The 17185-nt window shown below is 31.9% G+C and overlaps 1 protein-coding gene across 8 annotated transcripts in view; it reads right to left on the reverse strand.

The window, feature by feature from the left end:
• The window catches only part of Klhl13 (kelch like family member 13), a 182983-nt gene that overhangs the window by 9078 nt on the left and 156720 nt on the right, over positions 1-17185 (reverse strand). For all 8 annotated transcript variants that reach the window (XM_046420970.2, XM_058571670.1, XM_046420966.2 and 5 more), the window contains 3 exons: positions 11398-11530; positions 10655-10851; positions 2083-2878 (listed from right to left, as the gene is read on the reverse strand). In XM_046420970.2, the coding sequence (XP_046276926.1) occupies positions 2083-2878; positions 10655-10851; positions 11398-11530 (1126 nt within the window). The remainder of the gene's footprint in view (positions 1-2082; positions 2879-10654; positions 10852-11397; positions 11531-17185) is intronic.

Consider the following 17185-nt stretch of genomic DNA (forward strand, 5'->3'; position numbering starts at 1 on the left):
AAAAAGATTAATTGGAGAGTTATTTCTTGGCATGGAGAGTTGGTATCTACATTACAATCAGATTGCAGTTTTGAAAATACAGTTTAGGAAACAAAATAAACATGAACCTATATCATCTAGAGGGGGATTTTTTTTAAAGAAAGTCATCCTTAGGGTCAGTTTGGGAGATTTTATTTTTCAAGCCTAAATATAGTCAAATAGTTAATATTGATTTAGGAATAGCTCACAAAGGCATGATTTACTTGTTTCTTTTCACTCAGAAGACTATTTTCATCAGAGGTAGAGAGCTGGTATCTAAAAGTTGTGATCAAAGAAGACTGTGCATATGCCACCTGCACAGTGGGGTAGTTTCTTTCCTATTCCTAGCTGGGTACAATGCGAGAGAAACACAAAGAGTACAGGGATGGGTCAGAAAAAGGGGGATGCTAACTTTTTAGCTTCATGTAAAGACTCTCTTTGGCCTGAAGATAATAAATCCCAGAAGTGTAAGGCTCCTAATTAATATTAGAAAGAATATATTGAAAACTTAGTTATTGCATATTAACATTGGTGATAACATTAAAAAACAAGCACGGATTTGAGGAGGAAAAAGAAGCTATTTCATTTGAGAATAGAAGTTTCAAAATAACCACTGACTGCCTGAGTTAATGACCTATAATTTATGAAATCTTAAAGAATTTCATATACTAATTGTATTTCTAAGAAACCACAAAACTGCATCTCCTGGATATTTTCACATACCATAAATTTACATAGTAAAATAACATGAAAATAATATGTATGGGTTGACTGAGGGGACCTGAAATGACAATTCTACACTGAAGTCACTAATGCCTCAAATGCTTTTAAAAGTCTGATTAATAAAGTATGTTGGGAAACATATATACTTGGTGATCATGCCACCTAGTCCAAAAATCTAGAAAGTTTGGTCTTAGGAAAAAAATATGGTAACAACAAGGGGGAAAACTGGGTGATAAAGATGAGTAACATTAAGAGCATGACACTAACAAGAAGGAGTTTTAAAAACAGGAAAGTATAGGAGCTGAGAGTAGTACTTTTCCCCAATACATAACATAGTCTCACCTCCATTCAACTACCTTTCATTTCTTAGAATACTGGGAAGAAAAGATTCTGAGAAGTACTCTGAATTTATCCAGAGCCAATGCCAACATATACAATATGTTGACCTTCCCCAGTATTATGGAGCCTGGAATATTGGCCAACTACAAGGACTCTACAACAGAAAGTCAAAGAAGGCAGGTAAAAAATAATAATAATCACAGATGTATGTCACAATATAAAATGAAGTCTTCCTGCCTTTCTTTCTAGACAAGCTATATTATCCCATTTGGTCTAAAATTAAAAAATATATATATACCTTTTAAGTTAAATTTATTTAGCCAAATTATTTTTATGTTCAAGTTTACTTATCAATAGTCTTAGACAGCAAATACCACTGAATAGCTTACTAGGTCAGTTTACAATGAAGGAAAACTGATATTTCAACAAGAAAATAATTTTTAAAACTAAAAGTCACAGATCATAATACCATAAATAAACTTTAGATAATATTGAACTTCATACATTAATCTATAAAGAGCATTATATTGCTATATAGCCTCTAATAGAGGACAAACTATGGAACGAGACAAACAACAAAAGTCAGTTCTCTGTAAAGAAGGATTTTAACCTATTCAGTAAAATATCCTAGTGGGCTTTTAAAACTAGAAAATGAGGAAACACCCCAAACTTCTGCTCAAGATTCTATTAGAATTTAAACTAATTGAATGCACTTCATAGTTGAATTTTCAAGATGAAAACTGTACATCCTACACAAATAAAATGTTCTGCAACATATTCATGTATTAAGAAGATAAAATTTGCACTCTGGCCAACTATATCTGTCCAGACAAGCTATACAGATGGTCTCTAATATTTTTAAAGAAAAAAATGTTTTAAAATGAAACCCTAGCTACATTTTGTCTATACTTGTCCTGAACTGTTTATTTTATGATTCAAAATGGATTTCTGGGTAAAAAAAGAAATTGGTCTCTATGCATAAAAGTAAATGTGTATACTTACGTAGTTCCCCAGCTGCATTTCGCCCACCGACCGCATACAGATATCCTTTGAGGGCACTTAGGTGGAAGAAGGTGCGCTTTTCATTTAAAGATGCAACTTGCATCCATTTATTGTATCGAGGATCAAATCTGAACACTGTATCGACTGCTGTTTTTCCTTTTGTGTCATAATTACTCTGTCCACCAACGACATAGAGGAAATTTCCAATGACGGCAATGCCATGCTGGTACCTTGGGGCATCCATGGGGGCTAGGGACTTCCACTCATGGGCCTTCTCATCATACATGCGCAGTTCCTTACTGACAACCAGCTGCTGTCTCAGCACACCTCCTAGGGTAACCAAATGAGTGGTGTCAGACCGAATGGCAGTCCTGTCTGACTGCATAACTGGCTGCATGTATGGCATCATTTGGTAATTGCTGGCTTCCAAAAGCAAATTCACGCAAGTATTGTCAGTTCTCATGAAATCCACTGTTTGCACGTAATTAATGAGCTCCTGTGGTGTCATCAGTGGAAATCGTATGTTCTTCATTAATTTTGCAGCAAAGTCCATCCGAGGCTCTTCCAGGCGAAGCCAGCGACAGGTAGCCTTAAAGAGCTCAAGTTCAGTGCAATGCTTAAGGCTATTACTGGAAAGCACAAAGGCAAGACGCTCGAAAGGGAGTTTCAAGAACTCTCCGGTGCTCAACAATGCAGGAAAATTCTTTAAGACAAAACTGTTAACGTATTTATCCACTTCGGTCAGATTGTAGGTGTTGGCAATCCGCCCAACTTCGACACAATTGTCTAACGTGACCTATTAAACCAATAAAAACAATTCAAACACGGCTACTTTCTTGACAGTCATCTCAAACAAATACCTGTTCTAGAATAAGAGTGAGTTATGCTTCTTACTGTTCATACAGATTCAAATAAAATTTTTATCCAAATGCATTATTCATATAAAAAGAATACACAAATGACCTTTACCTAATTCAGTAGAAAGGTGATTAAGAGACAATGATCAGTGAGTAGATTACAAGTTAATCTAAGAAACAATGAGAAAACTTGACTGTGGCCAAAATAGTTCCCTTTCCTCAAAAAGTACCACACCCCACACAGAAAAAAAAAAAAAAAGCACTAATAAAATCTTTGCTAGATGGAAATTTGGAAAAATTGAGAGTTATTAATTATGGTTCATGTCTATTCACTTCGCAGTTTTATATATGAATTTTGTGTGACTTATTGAACATACACCAATCTGCATGAATGATATTGGTTTGGGGTATATATTGCTTGTATATGGGCAATGTATCTTTCCTTAGGCACTCTCTTACTCTCAGCATATTCTAGCTCTGTTTGGAGTTAAAATGAGCCCATAATGATGTCCCCAGCATACACTAAAACACACTATAAAGCAAAAGATCTGGCAAAAGAAAGAAGTTTAGAAGGATCCTTCCTCAGCAGGATCTCTTTTCAATGTCTAATCACTGTCAAAAGGAAAATTATATCAGCAAATATAATGCAAGAAAAATTCACATAAGCAAACCCACTATACAAATGTCAGTACATGTGTATGCAAGCACAGAGACAGGTCATAGACAAAGGACTCAAATGTGTACATGTGTATGTAGTTTTAATTTTTTCGGGGTGTATGTTCAATAAGTCACACAAAATTCATCAGTGCATTGTTAACTTATTGTTAGCAAATGTTTTAGATGGTTAAAACCAACTAATCCTTCTACTGACATTTCATTTAAAAGTTGAAATGAAGCTAAAAGTAAAATAACAGTCTGCATAAAATAACAGTCCAGTTAGGATGTTACAGCACTCAAAGCTTTGAAATTAACTGGATGTGGTGCTGCACACCTGTAATCCCAGTGGCTTGGAAGGTTGAGGCAGGAGGATCACAAGTTCAAAGCCAGCCTCAGCAAAAGCAAGGTGCTAAGCAACTCAGTGAGACCCTGTCTCTAAATAAAATACAAAATAGTGCTAGGGATGTGGCTCAGTGGTTGTGTGACCCTGAGTTCAATCCCTGGTACCCCCCCTCAAAAAAAAAAGCTCTGAAATTAACACAAATGGCTATTTTCCTAGATTTATTACTCAGAAAGTATTTGTACTCTTCTAAGCAACTGATTTGCTTTACAAACTTCTTCAAAATATCTGATTGCTTATTCTGCTGTACCATATATATAAAACTGCCTACAACATTACTGTAGTACACAAGAACTAGGAAAATAAGAAATTATGGGCCTCTAAAAATGCATTGCTTAACACTGTATCTATACTTTGGATTTCTAATATGAACAATAAAAGTTCATGTTCATTCACTTAAGACTTGTGGATTCATGTCTGATAAAATTTTAAGTTGTAGAAGTAGAATTAGAGATAACAATTGCCCAAATAACCCTAGGTAGTTAGGGGTAAGGGATCTACTTCTGAATCATCATATTCTTCACAGAAGGAGTAAGTATTTTATAGTTCATTTACAACAGCTACCATAGAGTACATAGCAAAGATTAAAGTCTATGAATATCAACAATAACAATTAAATTTGCAATGATAGAAGGGATTAAAAGTGTAATGCCTATTAAATTAACACAGCAAATTACTAGAATCTTACTCATTTAAAAATGAGTCACATAGGAAAAATATGTACTAGAAAGTGAATTCTCAACAAGTGCATGTATTCAAAGGTAAAACATTAATCATAGAATATAGAGATTAAAAAAGCAAAGTCTAGAATAATGGATAAAGATATAGTGGACCAAAAATTATGGAAATGATAAATAATTCTGGAAAAATACTGGATTATTCTACCATGGTTCATTTTAACCCACTTCCAAGTCATTATTTTTATTTTTAACTGATACCTAAAAACAAAAAAAAATATACATATTAATGAGGTATCAAGTAATGTTTTAATACTAATCTACATTGCATAATGTTCACATTAGGTTAAACATATTTATCTCCTCAAAGGTTTATCATTTCTATGTGCTGAGAACTTTCAAAATCAGTAATGATTGACAAAATTGTCTCAACTAGCAAATCTCCAAAGAGATCGGATGGTATTAATAAATGAGTAGGTGCTGTAACATAATACAATGTATGTATGTAATAGACTACATTACACATTGAAAACATAAAATATGAAGCTTAAAGATTATTTTCAAAATTTCTAAGTAGAAAGAATACTAATTTCGTCTGAATTCATCTAATTTCATCTGAAAACCTGGCCAAAATTCCAAAGGTACATTTGAAAACAAAGTTATAAGAGAAGTTAATCCAAATAATTATATTGGCATTTAAAAGGCTAGCACAGCAAAAAAAAAAAAAAAAAAAAAGACAAAATTACTCAATCATCCCCAGTTACATCCCCAGTCTTTTTTATTTTTTATTTCGAGAAAGAATCTCACCAAGTTGCCAAGGCTGGCCTGGAAAGTACCATTCTTCTGCCTTAGCCTCCTAAATTGCTGGAATTTCAGGCATGAGCCACTATGCCCATCTTAAAAATATTTTAAATAAAGAGCATCACCAAGTCTAAAGCACTAAGGAATCTGTATTGTCTGATTAAATGTGTTTATATAAAAGGAAAATGGTTGCTTTGTCAACTTTATTCCATTTTGTTTATTCTGTATATTCAAATTGTAATATATCTAGTTCAATTACAAACATCCTGTATCAGCAAACTAATGTTAAAATATTAAATTGAGTTTATTTTGTGAGCTAGCCTGCTATCCTCCAAAATAGTAAGAGTGAAAATAGAAGATGCTAAAATTTCCAAATTCCACACAAATGACAAGTAAAAACCTTAACTCCAGCCTTTTTGTAAATCAGGGAATGACTGGAAAATATTTAGCATGTTGTAGTTATACAATGTCATAAGGATAAAAACAAATATAATTTTTAAAGTTATATGACTAAAGAAAGTCATTTTCACTTTTTTCCATTGTATATAAAAGTATTTTTAGTTTTGCAGAAATTTTTACATACTATGCTTTATACCCTTATTTGTCATCCTTTTATATTCAATTCCTAGTCCTCTTTTCCAAAACTATCAATAAAATAACACAGCAAGAACAAAATGCCAGATTCTATAAACTATAATACTAATTACCACCCTAAAAGAAACATTATTACTGCACTAGATGGCAAAGTTAGATAGGGGATTGGTTCCTCTAATGAGTCTGATGCTTTGTTATCAATAAGTGGCATTTCTTTTTTTACTTTATTAATATTTTTCATTGTAGATGGATATAACACCTTTGTTTGTTTTTTTTATGTGGTGCTGAGGATCAAACCCCATGCCTCACATGTACCAGGCAAGCGCTCTACCACTGAGCTATAACCCCAACCCCAGATAACTGATATTTCTATCCTGAAGCTAAGAGTAACTTTATAATAATATTTAAAACCATCATATAAAATGCTTTCTGCATTGTCAATTTACATTTTATGTACCCTGCTCTTCTTCACTCACACAAATGATAAAGAATGATATAGAATAGAAATGTATTAAAAAGAAATTTTTCCTTCTAAAAGTTCAAATCCAAGTAGTGTTTTGGTTATGTGAGCTATAAACTCACTACATCATTAAAAACATAAAGTATTTTTCCTCCAAAACATTTGATTTCAGAATACAATTTTAAAAATATAAGACCATTATATTTTTAAATTATCCATAATAACTTAGCTCATGGGAGAACTTAAAAAAAAAAAACTTCCTTGTATAATATTTACAGTCTCTTGAAACATTCAGTTCTCCTAAGTAGAATACACACCCAAGGCTACTGTTTTTCCTATGGAAACTTGATTGCTAAGAAAGAAATGGGAAATAAATAGAGCAAAGTTGAACATATGCCTAACTAAGAAACACAATATATGAAAAAATATAAATATATGAAAAAAAAAAAAAAATATATATATATATATATATATATATACACACACACTTAAAGGAAAAGTTGAATTTCACATGTTCCTAAAACTAATAATCTTACTAAAGTTTCTAAAAAATTATCATAGATTCTAAGAGAGAAGATTCCCACTATAAAAGCATGCGGTCATATCTTTGGCAAATATGATGAAGGATAGATAATTTATAATGATGCTAAGTAAAGAGGTGTCTCCTAAAATGTTCACAGGCAAGAAAGTCCTAAAACTAAAGGAGGCAGGGATAAACTACACCACAAGCAAGCTTTGCTAGGCAGAAGCCTCTTCTCCATTAGAAATGGGTTTTAGGATGTCTGCAGAGGATACTAGGAATCAAGAATATTATCCCTAAAATAATAAATATTAAGTGTTCACACAAATGAAATAGGTTAAGGAACCTCTAATTATTAGAAATTTGTCAATCTTACAGAATTACTGTGTTCTCATCTTTAAATAAAACTGCTTTGAAAAGTTTTCTATACCAAAATTCTTTTCTATTATTTTGACAATAATACATTAATTGTGCAAATTATATACATATACACACAGAGAGCACTTATAAATCCAGCCAATGGCTAATTTAATTGCACTACTGAAAGTTTGTTTTTGTAATGTTATATGTAATATATACATATATAAATGAGACATATATTTCATATATACATAATATCTATAGCATATTATCCAGTTCTGTCTTCTTTCAGGTAAGGGGAATGATCACAACCAATATCTAAAGTTGTTAAGTATTAAGCTTCTGTACTCTTGTTAATGATTATTTCCAAAAAATCATGGCACTGCCCCTAGTTTGGCTCAGGATAACCAAGTATTCCTAAGACCAGTGTAAAACAACATTAATTAGTATAAAAGCATGAACTTTTAGATATTACTTCCAAATTAAGTATTGCAATTTAGACATTTAAAAAAATATTCAATAAAAGTTGAATGTAACTTGAAGTTGTTATAGATATCAGGTGACACAAAACAAGAGGCAAGCTACTTATTGCTTTTAAGGGAACTGACTTTGATAGAATTAAAATAAATTCTTCTGGCTGTAAATTAACTCATTATGGTGCTTGTTTTAATTTCTATAACATTTTATTGGTATGTTTAATTATACAGAGTAGTATGATTAATTATGCTATATTCATATTTAAATATAATTTGTTCAAGCTCATTCCCTATTACCTTCCTTTTCTCTCCCTTCCTCCCTGCCCCTGATCTGCTTGCTCTACTCTGTTGATCACCCTTTTATTATTATTTTTAGTGCATTATAATTATATATATGCATATGGGACTCATTATAGTATATTCGAATATATATGGACATAGCATAATGTTGTAAATTTCATTCCCCAGTTCTTCCTTATGCCTCCCTTCTCCCTCCTTCTTGATCCTCTTCCTCTATCTATTGGTCTCCCTTCTATTTTCATGAGATCCCTTTTATAATTCCCTTTTCCCCTCTATCTAGCTTCTACATATGAGATTAAAATTTTACCTTTTATTTTCTGAATCTGGTTTATTTCACTTAGCATGATATTCTCCAGTTCTATGCAGTTACCAGCACATGCCATAATTTCATTCTTCTTTATGACTGAATAAATTCCATTATGTGTGTGTATTTGTGTATGTGTGATATAACATTTTCTTTATCTCATTTGTCAACTGAAAATTAATATAACCACTTTGAAAAGCATATATATATTCCTCAAAAGAATTTGAATGGAACCACGATATGACTCAGCTATCCTACTCCTTGATTTTTATCCAAAAGAAGTAAAATAAGCAAGTTAAAATGAAATTTTGCACACAAACCCAGTAATGGTTGTAAGCAATAGCATAGGAGACTAACAAACTCCACTTGGAAGTCAAGATGATACACATCTACAATATTATATGCTGCCATAAAACTCTTAAAATAGCAATCAGTTTAAAATTTTATAGGTAATTATGAGACAGCATTCTGAGTACTCTAAAATGGGAATATACAAAAAAACATATTTTCAAGAATGTAGTTAAATTAGCTATTGGTTTGACTTTATAAGTACCTTATTTTTAAATTTTTCCAACATTTAAATACTTTTATTTTTAATTGATACATTACATAATAGTTGTACAAATGTATGGGGTAAAATGTGAGCGCTCCCTCCCTCTCCCTCCCTCCCTCTCTCTCTCTCTCTCTCTCTCTCTCTCTATATATATATATATATATATATATATATATATATATATATTCACACACATTATATAAGGATCAAATCAGGGTAATTTAGTTACAATACATCATCTCAAGCATTTATCAATTCTTTGTGGTGAGAGTATTCACAATTTTCTCATAGCAGTTTTGAAATCTAAAATACATGGCTAATTATAGTCACCCTATTGTATAATAGGCCACTAAACTTATTCTTCCTATCTGACCTTATTTTTGTACCCATTAACCAACCTCTCCCTATATCACACCTCCCACACCCCTATCCTTCTGGACCTCTAGCAAACTCTATTCTACTCTTTTTTATTGTATATTTTTAATTATACATGACAGAATAATCCATTTTGATATAATTATATAAGCATGGAATATATCTTATTCTAGTTAGGATCTCATTCTGCCTATTCTACTCTTATATGAGGTAAACTTTTCTAGCTTCCACATGAGTGAAAACAGATGTTACTAGTCTTTCTGTGCTTAGCTTATCTCATCTAACACAATGTCCTCCAGGCTTATCCATGATAGAATTTCATTCTTTTTAAAGGCTGAATAATATTACATTGTGTCTGTATATACCACTATATCCCTTCATCAATTGATGGAGAAGGACTGTCTGATTAATAAAATAATTAAGCACATGCTCTCTTGAAACTTAGTGTTTTAAAGAAGATTGCATGTTCAAAAATGTTGTTTTTAAAAGCCAAATGGCAATCATTTACCAATATTAAAATTTATATTAGTTAAAACCAATTATAAAAAGCATGCTATCCATAAATAAATAATTCAGAAAATATATAAAAAATGACTACTGCTATAATTCTTAATCATAAAAGCTAGCTCTAGGTGTTCTGGAATCTTGGCAATATTTCTGCATAGCCCAGGCATTTAGTTTCACAAAATCAAATTTAAGGATCTCAACTAAAATAAAACACTATCTTGAGAAACTGGGTGACTGCTAAGTACTCCACTGATTGGTCATTAAAAAGGCTAAACACTATTCAGTAGTTAATATGTTCCTAAGAGACCAAGACTTGTATCTTTACAGTCTGCACATAAATTTAGTTCTAGATCTTAACTCCTATACTAAAAGAAGGGAAAAAATTGCCAAAAATATTTTAACAAACTTCTAGCAGCTCAGATTACATTTCCATAGGATTCCATTAAAGACTATTGTGCAAAATCATTAAGATGAATAGAACCAAATTAAGGTATGTAACATTATCAAACAGGCTAAGGTATATCTTTATTGAACACTTAGTATTCCATGTTATTTGATTACACTGAAAGTTTTTGTTAAATGATAGTGTTTAGTAAAAATGTAGTTGTTTTAATCTAATCTTGTTTCTAGACCACATACTATGTGACACCATTCTATTGGCAAATTGCACATATCTACACTCTAAACAGGCTACAATTGGAATCTACCAAAAAAGTCTGAAAATATCTTACCCCAGATATGAGAAATACTTTACAGAAGTCCAAAACTGGCAGAATTTGTAGAAAGCTGGCAGCTTCCAGTGTGTCTTGAAGGTTGTCCATATTAAGAGAAAGCTTTGCAGTATAAATGAAATCAATAATTTTCCTTAGACCAACTTTGCTCACACCATGAAGCTTAATGCACATTAAATCTTGTTCTTTCATTCCACCTTAAATATAAAAAAAAAGACATTCAATTAAATGAAGGTGGATAATTAAGGTCAAACTCACTTCTGCTGCTAATTAGATGCAATACAATCAAGGAAAAGTCTTTTCTGTATAAGCATTCATACCAGAATCAGGCTTTTGCACATTTTACAATTAAAAGAGAGTGCTTAAAGAAGCTCATCTCTATACTAATGGAGGTAATATATGATGCAAGTACTTCTAAAATGTTCTCCTATCACCTCCTATCTTTTGATGGATCAAAGATTATATTAGTCAGACATAGAGCCTCTAATGACCCATTCAGATACAAAAAGGAAAAGCTGTGAAACAAAGATGGATGTATGAAAAAGTGCATCACCCAAACCATACATGCTGTACTTTCATGCACAGCTGTATAGCACCACTCACGATCACACATACTGGTGATTATTCCCTATGAAAGTAATAACTGAATAAATAACTGAATTTCAAATTAGAAATAAAAAGACTTAAACACAAATTTTCCATATTGTTTTAATGTGGATGCAGAGTTTAAAAAGGCAAGCTACCTGTGAACATAGCCTTGAAGTAGTCACTAGCAGATGCCATCATGACTCTATGCACAGGGAAAGCATCATCTGTATCACCTGGCATCAGGGTCACATCACAAAGCAATCCTTCAAGTCGAAGCTGGTCAAATCCCTGTAATGAGAATATAACTTGAGCCACTAATGAATGGTTAGGGTTAGAAAGCTCCAGGCTAAAATTCTATTTATATATTCATGTGGAACAACATATTTCGAAAATAGAGCCAAAAGAATAGTTACTCCATAGGGAAAAAAAAAACAAACAGCTTTCTTGATATGTAGAAATGTATATATTATTTCACTGTATGAAAAAGATAAAGTTTTAGGGCTATTTAGATTAAGAACAAATAGGGAAAGTACATAAATTCAATTATTTACACAAACATGAGATTCTACCTTGTTTTGGAAAAATAAATCATGTAGTCTTCTGTTTTCCTGTCCAAAGAGTAAGAGTATTAGACTGGACAACACTCCTTTCCATAATAATATATTAATAGCCCTATTATAGGACTTTAATGAAAGATTTTGGGGTTTGTTTTTTGAGAGAAAAAGGAGAGACTATCTGCATTAAATGCAAGATAGGAGTACTTTCTACAAATCAGATAGTTCTTTCTCTTTGAGAACTAAGGACTTTGCTATAAAAATTCCAATACTTGGTACATTGCCGCTGCTTGACCAATTATCTTTCAATTTGAAATTTAGTTATCTTTGGTAAAAGGAGGCCAGGAAGCCCCAACATAATTCTTAATTGTCCCCAAATGCTTAAAGGTTTAGCAGAGAATTAACATGATAGCACCCATAGTATGGAAGAGAGACAGGGTTCTGATAATAAGAAGAATCTTTCACCTATACCATTTATGATTCCAACCAATAGCAAATAGGCAATTGTTCCTTTGTCCCTTTGGGGAGAATGAAACACTTTTAAGATCATAAAAGTATGATTCTACAATGTATACATATTTTACAACATCATGTTGTACACAGTGAATATATACAATTTTTTCAATTAAAAATAATAAGGTCAAAGAGATTATAGCAGGCTTGCAAAATGCATCAGAAAGAGGCAACATACAATTTAAAATGAGGCCAAAAGTATGAATATTTTGGCAAGATTGAGTATGTAGATTCAAATATAGAAATATTTCATTATTAAAAAATTGGGAAGATAGAGATACAATAATATAATACAACAACAAGAACCAACATAAAGGATTAATGAATCAACTTCATATTTTAATGACCACAAATAAAAATTTCTTTAAATAAAGTTATGAGTCACAGATTTAAGAAGCAAAAGACATAACATACTAAGAACACATTTTTAAAAATATTGATTCTACACATATGTATAATACAATTCTTAGTCTAAACTTCTCATTATAATTTAAAAATTACATTTTAAAGTAAACACTTGAATCTAAAGAACTGGAACTTCAAAGAAGTTATCTGATCCAGTTACCTTTCCTCTAGGAAGAGAGAAATAGTCCTACTATCTATCTATCTATCTATCTATCTATCTATCTATCTATATATATATATACATACACACACTTTAGAACAGGATTATGTATCATATTTGTCTTGCTCCAAGAATGAATGACCTATGCTTTTGTTAACAAATATAATATCTTTCAAAAATGTGCCTTTTACTTTGTAAACACAAACATATACTCCACAACCCCTGCTTTCTCTATTACCCTGTTATTCAGAAAAGGAGAAGGAAGAGAACAATAACTCATCTTGGAAAAGAAACATCAAATTGGGGGGAATATTCTCATGCTGAAGGTAAAAAGTAACTCTTTTAAGATTCATATATGAAATCTAAAGTGTAATGAGTTTACAAGAATCACCTTCCAAATGCATGAGCATCAGGAAGTACTGAATGAGTACACTGCAGTGGGGGATGACAGTTAAGCAACTAAGAAGTCCCTCAGCTGGAAGAGTTTAGGGACTAGCATCTTTGAATTCAACAAACAAACCAACTTTTATCCAGAAGCCATCACTTGGTACTGGGTAGAACTTGCACTTTGTCGACAAGTTAACTAGGAAGTAGAAATTTATTTGTGATACCTCTCTCAATAATAAAATGAACTATGCTCAAGGTGCTTATTTGTGTAGATGGTAAAGGAAAAGTGTGAGAGAAAAGAAACCTAGCCAGAGTTTACTGAGAAAAGGTGGACTCTAAAGAATGCAGATTTTTTTTAATTCCCTCAAATAAATTTCAGGTTAACATTTTTAAATATATGCTTTTAAAAGTCAAAATACAAAAAAAATATAAGTTTAAAATTAAAAGCAAAGCTCAAGTGGGAGACCATATACATGGTTGTGCATTTTAAAATTCACTTGAGCAGATAATACGGGCAAACTGCTACCTCTCTGGAATCTTCTTCTTAGAGGCTGCAAAGTATTCTATAATGGGGACACACCATAAATTACTCATAAATTACTCTGATTGAACACTTGGACTGTGTCTTAACTTTTGAAATTGTAAGCAATGCTGCAGTACACACACACACACACACACACAAACACAGCACTTCTGAAAGTATATTTGTTGGAGATATTCTCAGAAATGGAGTTGTTTGCTAGAAAACATATGTATTTTTAACATTTTGATAGCTCATGTTAAGTTAAAAGATTTGATTTTTGTTGGGAGAAATATACCCTGGGTACTAGCAAAAAGGAGATGTCAAGATATCAGTAAGATGAGACTAAGTACTGTGTGTCTTCTTCCCTTATTTTCATTCATCAAATAATTTTTTTAATCTCCTCTAAAGCAAATGTAATCTTTGAGAAAATTCAAGCCCCATTTATTCAAAAGCAATGATTATATCCAGTTGGTTGTTTCCTACCATTAAAACAAAACCAAAAAATCTTCTTGGCTCATTTGCTAGCTCTCCTGCCTTTTAAATATTCCTACAAATATATAACATTTAGAATTGAGTAACATGAAAGGCTCCATTCCTACTATTTATTATTTCTTCTCTTTTCTTTGAAAAAAAGGTATGGCTAATTCTTCTTGTATCATTAACTATATCATTTCTTATTTTGTCCACATTACATTAAAATTGTACATGGAGACACAATCCTCAAAATCTGGATAACTCAGATCAGCTATGACATCAAAAGCCTTTACCCTCTTCACAAATTTGGTCATTTGTATCCTTTTACACTATTATAAAAAAATGTTCTACCCTTTCTCAGTATAATCTGCTATCCCAGAAGAAAAGAAACTGACATGCCTCAAAAATTTTCATCACATTTTAAGTGTTTCCTATTCTAAGCTTAATTTATCTACCTTTGGCAAATTGTATGCTTTTGTGAGGTTTTGCACTTATTTTCACTGCATGTAAAGTAGTTTGCTTTCTATACATTTCATAACCTTTATTTTTTATGCATAAATGAATAATTTCACCATCCAATTTTGTATTTGCCAATTTTATTTCAGATTATTACTATCGTTATCAAAATGAGATCTGTCAATTCAGATTATTTTCTAACACACTCTTGGTATCTTGTTTGTATGCCATTTTCTGAATATCCCAGATCTGCTTAAAGAGAAGTTCCTTCCATAATACACACTGTTGGATAGCAGAAGATAGTCATTTCTCTAACTTTTAAACTGTAAGCTTCTAGTGGAGTACACACATTAAAAGAGGAGGTCATTCTTTTTCACACTGTCCACCTGTTTTTCGGTATATTTATTTTTTACTCTCACTCTTATTATTTTTTCCTCCATTTAACTCTAGGAAGAGTCACGAAGATAGCTTGCATACTCAAAATAAATCCTTTCATTGCAAAATCATTTTCTTCCATCAAATTTGTACTCACTCTTCTCAAAAGATTTCTATAAATTATGTTATCTATCTCCATATACTAGTCAACTATGTACCTAAACAACTCTGTTTTATGTAAATTGCTCAATTTCCAATTAGCTTTCTAGACTGTCCTTAAAAACTACTTATGTTGATTTAAATTCAACAGTTTTCTTAGTTTTGTATTTTTCTACTTCTTCTGGACCTTGATTTTAAGAGGGATTTGTCTGTCCTTAATGTCTTTAATATTTCCCTTTCTATATTCTACCAATCTCCCCATATCTTCTTTTTATCCTTCATATCCTTTTGAGAGGAAAAAATGGTATTAAATGTGTTTTTCCTCCTCTGACTTAAATTCACCCAATGTATCAAAACTTTTAATACTATTAAATAGAGGGAGATATATATCTACTACCCTGAAAGACTAAAATATATTAAATGAGTTGGATAAACTTTATAATAACCACATTTAAACAGAAGATAATGAGTTGGCATTTTAGAATTATAATACTGAAAACAGACAAGATACAAATAGTTTCCTTAAAAAGTTGATTGGATGTAAATAGCTTTTACATGAAATATAATTCCATTATGGAAAAGCTACAGTGATACTGTAAGGTGTGGAAAAAACAATCTAATAGGGGCTGAAATTGTAGTTCAGTGGAAAAGCACTTGCCTAGCACATGTGAGGCACTGGGTTCAATCCTCAGCAGCATGTAAAAATAAACAAATAAAATAAAGGTATCGTGTTCACCTACAACTAAAAATATATTTTAAAAACAATCTAACAAGCAAATCTTTCCACTAACTTCTGCATTAAAAAGAACTTACTAGTTTTGATGACTGTAATTTCAAAAACGAAGTAGAGAAAACAGGAAATATATACTGAAAAAAGCAATAAAAATTACTGATGAAAAGTGTGTTTTATGAATAAAGAATAAAAACTAAAGAAAAGAAGGTTATGAAATGATTTTACTTCAGTGCTAAAATAAATGTAATGTATTTGATCAAAACAATACCAGCCATGTTTTTTATGAAGTCACTCTTCATTTTATTCATAGGAAAGAAGGAGAACAGATGTACTTATGTTAAAAGGAATACACAGGTTGAACATAAAAGTTGATATAAGTATTAAACTCTGCTCTCATTATATAACACTGCTCAGAGTTTAGAATATTCCTAATGGTTCTCTCTCACTGTATTATATCACAACTCCTGGTTTTCAATGACTTCTCTCATTTGGCCCAACTTTATTATCAAACGTTATTTTTATTATTTTCCTATGTACTATAACTCATCATATCCAGGTCTCCATATTGTCTCTCTGGTAAAAATGCAGGCTTACTCCTTTTCCAGAACTTTCATTTATGCCATTATTTTTCACATGGAATGTCTTCCTTCCTTCAAATGCTAGATCAAATTTGACCTCCTTTGTAAAGTGATCTCCAAACAAATCTCCTTTAAAATAATTAGGTGCCTTCAGTCTGGGTTTCATAATTTAGCACTTAATTATAGCCTATAAATTTCTGTGTCCAGTGAAGATGGAGAGACAGAGATTGGTTTTAGTTACCTCTGAAACACCTTAAAACCAGAAAAAAAAATGTATGAAAAAAGTAGTTTAAAATGATCAAAGGAGAGGTATCCATGAAAAAAGAGAAACAAATAAGGTGAGCCCTATAATAGTTACAATTTACTACCTAGAGATTCCAGATAGAGATACAGGGAGTAGGAACTCAAGTAAAACCCAGCTTTCTCCCAAGATTGAGAGTCTGAGGAGATCAACGCAGCTAAATCTGTGGGGCAAAACATAAGAGAATTCTGCACAGAGAGAGGGCGTCAGACAGCTGAAAATAGCCCCTCTCAAGGATGCAGGTAAATAATAAGAGAATTTTTGGGGAAAGAACCACCCAAAAGAGCATATGGAACAATCTCTAAGACTCACAAAGGGGTGCGAA

Source organism: Marmota monax, unplaced genomic scaffold, assembly GCF_021218885.2.
Source record: "Marmota monax isolate L192 unplaced genomic scaffold, Marmota_monax_Labrador192_F-V1.1 WCK01_AAM20220418_F8-fsc00155, whole genome shotgun sequence".
Classification (NCBI taxonomy): domain Eukaryota; kingdom Metazoa; phylum Chordata; class Mammalia; order Rodentia; family Sciuridae; genus Marmota; species Marmota monax.